At 35.6% G+C, this 4338-nt stretch overlaps 1 protein-coding gene across 1 annotated transcript in view; it reads right to left on the reverse strand.

Moving 5' to 3' along the window:
* The window catches only part of LOC103609068 (spermatogenesis-associated protein 6), a 44681-nt gene extending 41199 nt beyond the window's left edge, over window positions 1–3482 (reverse strand). Inside the window, exons 1-2 of the mRNA XM_008593440.1 lie at window positions 3351–3482; window positions 2119–2167 (exon numbers count right to left, since the gene is read on the reverse strand). Of these exons, the coding sequence (XP_008591662.1) occupies window positions 2119–2167; window positions 3351–3365 (64 nt within the window). The 5' untranslated portion in view covers window positions 3366–3482. The remainder of the gene's footprint in view (window positions 1–2118; window positions 2168–3350) is intronic.
* Window positions 3483–4338: the final 856 nt, after the last annotated feature.

A 4338-nucleotide genomic window follows, 5' to 3' on the forward strand; every position in this document is an offset into this window, starting at 1 on the left:
AAAAAAAAAAAAAAAAAAAAAAAAAAAAAAAAAAAAAAAAAAAAAAAAGGAAAAGTAAAAAGAGCCCAAAACTCACAGGGAAGGTCAGGAATAAAGACTGATGTGGGAGACATCACAGAATAGGTAATACATGAAGCCAAGTCATTGGAGAGTAAAATATAAGGAGAGAGCAGAAATTAAGAAAAAAGAGATCAGAGAAGCCAGTGGAATACCAATATTTAAAGATGGGGCAGAGAAAGATGAATTTGATTAGGATACCAAAAAGTGGAACTTCAGTGGTTGGAAGAGACCCAAGAGAAAAACTGAATCAGGGAGAGCAAGGAAGAAAGTTTCCAAATAATAATAAACACTAAGTACTCTTCTTATAGTCTCAAAACATCAAATCAAATAGAAAAAAAAATCATTTTTTTTAACAGAGGAATTTCAAAATAAGAAAAATAATTATCTTCATTTTTTCTAATATACACAATTGCCCAGATATGAACAAGATATTCAGGAAATATTAAAATTCATATACCCACTGGCACTAAACTGCCACCTAGCTAGTCTGCCACAGTGAAAAATATAATACCAAATGCTTGAACAGCAATAAAAAAATAAATAATACATTGACACTAGCCATAAAGAGATTTCTGAAGAAGAGTCACCCCACTGGCACTAAACTGCCACCTAGCTAGTCTGCCACAGTGAAAAATATAATACCAAATGCCTGAACAGCAATAAAAAAATAAATAATACATTGACACTAGCCATAAAGAGATTTCTGAAGAAGAGTCACTAAACTATAAGCTTCATGATGATAGACAATGGGCTGGCCCTGTTCCTCCCTATATAGCCAGATTCTAGTGTGGTGCCAGGCTCCATTGCTGGACCCCCATTTTGGCAGGTAGAGAAAGAGGTGGGGAGAAGACAGTTGACGATCATGATGCCCAATAGTTTATACATTAGACCAATCTGGTGATCCCAGCACCCTTTCTAATTACAAGGATAAATTACAGAGCTTTTCACTTCATACTCAGAACTTGAATAACTTACTCCCATGTGCACACTTTTGTACTGTTGCTTTCACAAATAGTTCTATCTTTTCACAGTTGATTCCTACTACTTTGAAGAATTTACTGTTATTCACAGCCTCGAAAAAATGCCTCAAATAATTGATTTACATAATGAATGTAATACGAAATGCAAAAGCATATATATTTTAAGCCACCATTACTTTGATCTTCTATTATTCACTCTCTAGATTTGCAAAACACTGAAGTTAAAGATCTATTTTTATTTTCAAGGCAAAGTCCCACTGATACAGTTTGGATATGGTGTCTGCCCCCTAAGCTCTTGTTGAAGCTTGATCCCTAAATTGGCAGTGCTGGAAAGTGTTTGTGTCATGGGGGGTAGATCCCTCACTAATAGATTAATGCCCTCCCTGGCGGTGTGGGAGGAGAGAGGTAGTGAATGACTTCTTGCTCTATTGGTTCTTGCAAAAGCTGGTTGTTAAAAGGAGCCTGGACCTCCCATCCCCTCCCTCTCTTGCTTCCTCTTGTCATGTGATTTCCTTTCACCAACTGGCTGCCCTGCCACTTTCCACCATGAGTAGAAGCAGCCTGAGGCCCATGACAGATGCAGCTGTACCAGAATCGTGAACCAAATTAACCTCATTTCTTTATAAATTACTCAGTTTCATATGTTCTGTTGTAGCAACACAAAAATGGACTAATACACACACCTAGCCTGAATCTCTATCCTTACATCAAAAACACTCCCTGTCATCTTAATGAATAAAAAGTTCAAATAAGTCTTTCTTTGTTTTCCATAGCCCCCAAACTGAAAAAGGAATAATTCCTAGACTCTCCACAGCACATATATTTATTTATTTCCAGATGTACTATGAAATTCTAAAAAGTATAAAAGTCTCAGCTCAAGATTTTTAAAATTCTAGTACACTCTTTTAAACCATTATTTAATCCAGGATCAAAGAGCATAAAGATAATAAATTCTAATATGTCTTAGAATCAAGAATTAAAAAGTAAAAACATGGTACTGATAACACCAAGGTCCAGGGTTCGATCCCTCTATCAGTCAGCCACCAAAAAAAAAAAAAAGAAAAAGTTAAAAACTTACCTTCAAGCTGTGCAACCACATCTCCCGGGTCTACTGCTTCAGGGAACACCTACAGTGGGAGGATGTACAAGGAAGCAGGATGGGGAAGAGGAAGTAAAAGGAATATATATAAAAGACTGTTTTTGCTTTCTCCCTCTCATTCCCAAAATAGCATTCCTTTCCCACCCAAAGAAACTTTTGACATAATGAGAACTGTCACTTCCTCTCTGCTTCCCATTATCACTATGAAAGATTTTACAAATAAACTTCATAACTGGCTCTCCCTCCCTCTCCAAAATTTGTCTGCTACCACACTTCCCCTTATTTGTTAACATGATCATTCCAGCTTTCTCAGTGTTCCTCGAACCTATCAAGCTCACTCCCAACAAGAAGCCTTTATATTTGCTATTCCTCTACTTAGAATGCTCTTCCTCTACTTAGAATGCTCTTCCCCCAAGACCTTCAAACACCTGACACGGTCTCATAATTCGGGCTCAGCTTAAATATTATTGCCTTCTCTGACAACTCTTTAAAATGGACAATCCCCCTAATCCCGTTACCCTACTTTCATTTTCTTTATGCATTCATCACTGTCTAACATTATTCACACATTTACTAGGTTATTGTCAGTTTCTCCTATTATATGAAAGCTCCAAGAGGGGAGGGCTTTGCCTTGTTTACCAGGTGTCCTCAGTGCCTAGAACAGTCCATCAAATGGAACAGATACTAGGTAATTATTTGTGGAAGAAGGAAAGAAGGAGGGAGCGAGGGAGACAGGGAAGAGAGAAAGAAGAAAAGTGAGAAGGAAGGAAATTCAAAAGTGAGAAATAAGATTGGTAATAGTTAAGCAAAAGCAGCAGTTTTGGGAGAAAAAAGGAAAAGAGACTTACAGAAAGAAGTACCACAAGACAGCCATAAGTAAAATATGCCATATTCTTACCTATTAATGATTTCTCTTCGTATGAAAACGATTATTTAGAATTCAAGGTGCTATGTTTTATATTAAGCCCACTAAGACAACTTAAAAACAAGCTGATCCATCAAGGACAAAAAGGCAACTGACTCAATACATAATAAAATGCATATTTATTTTTAAGCTTCCAGATTTAGGTTACAACTTTCTGTCTGAAACAAACTAAAGTACATAATCAGCAAAATTAATTTATGTTACAGGCTTTTATTCAAAAATTGAAACCACTTTTTTTGTTTGTTTGTTTGTTGATATTAATATTTGATCTGATATTTGAACTCACCTTTTCAAACACCATTCTGGCATTGAAGACCAGTGGAAAAGTGGCTGGGACACATTGTGTCTTTTTGTATTGGCCAAACACACAGATGCTAAGATAGATGTCCTCCTTGTCTTTCAGCACCACTCCTGGACAAGTTACCTGAAAGAAATTAGATAAATGGTTGTTACTGCTTTATCAATTCCTTAAACTATCCTACTAAAATAACTTATCTCATATTACATAAAAACACTAGTGTGCTAACCTAATAAAAATACTCACAAATAAAAAAAGAGAAATATATTCTAGTGTTTACAGAATTAAATGAAATGCCCTTACAACTTCCCTCTCTCTGAGAAATCCACAATTTTCCATTTGGTTATTTGTGGCACATTTGAAGCTCTGTGTACAGGCTCCAGGGACAGACACTAATAGTTTTAAACAGTCAGCCTTAGGCTCTCGTTTTATTGCTGAATGCTGACATAAAGTTATTCAGCATCATTTAATCACAAAGGATTAAAACTCAGCAGAAATAAAACATTATACTAGAGGGAAAAAAATACCAATAAAAAGCACAAATCTAGCTTTTTCACCCTAAATAGAGTCCATAGATACCTTCAACAAAAACATATGAAAAAGTTTCAATGCTAGCGAATTAAATGTTACTAGCTCACTCAATTTTTGAACATTAAATTGCACTTGCCTATTTTCATTGTGATTGACAGAAAGTACAGTCATAAAATGTGGACTTTCTAAATAACACATAGCAGTCTCTCCAGTCCCTGCCATATTTCATTGCCAGTGATCAACTATACCCTTCAAAGAATATTAAAGGCTCTCTCATATTTTAGTTCAATTACCCAACACCCAACCCCCTAACTATGTTCAATGTATATATTTTATTATTCTCGGAATACACACCTTACTTTCCTCCCTCATGTTCTTCCATTATCTGTATAATGTAATGTAATGTAAGTAATGTAAGAATAGAAACTTCTTACTACCTTATTTC

Source organism: Galeopterus variegatus, unplaced genomic scaffold (assembly GCF_000696425.1).
Source record: "Galeopterus variegatus unplaced genomic scaffold, G_variegatus-3.0.2 Scaffold9130, whole genome shotgun sequence".
NCBI classification, from domain to species: Eukaryota; Metazoa; Chordata; class Mammalia; order Dermoptera; family Cynocephalidae; genus Galeopterus; species Galeopterus variegatus.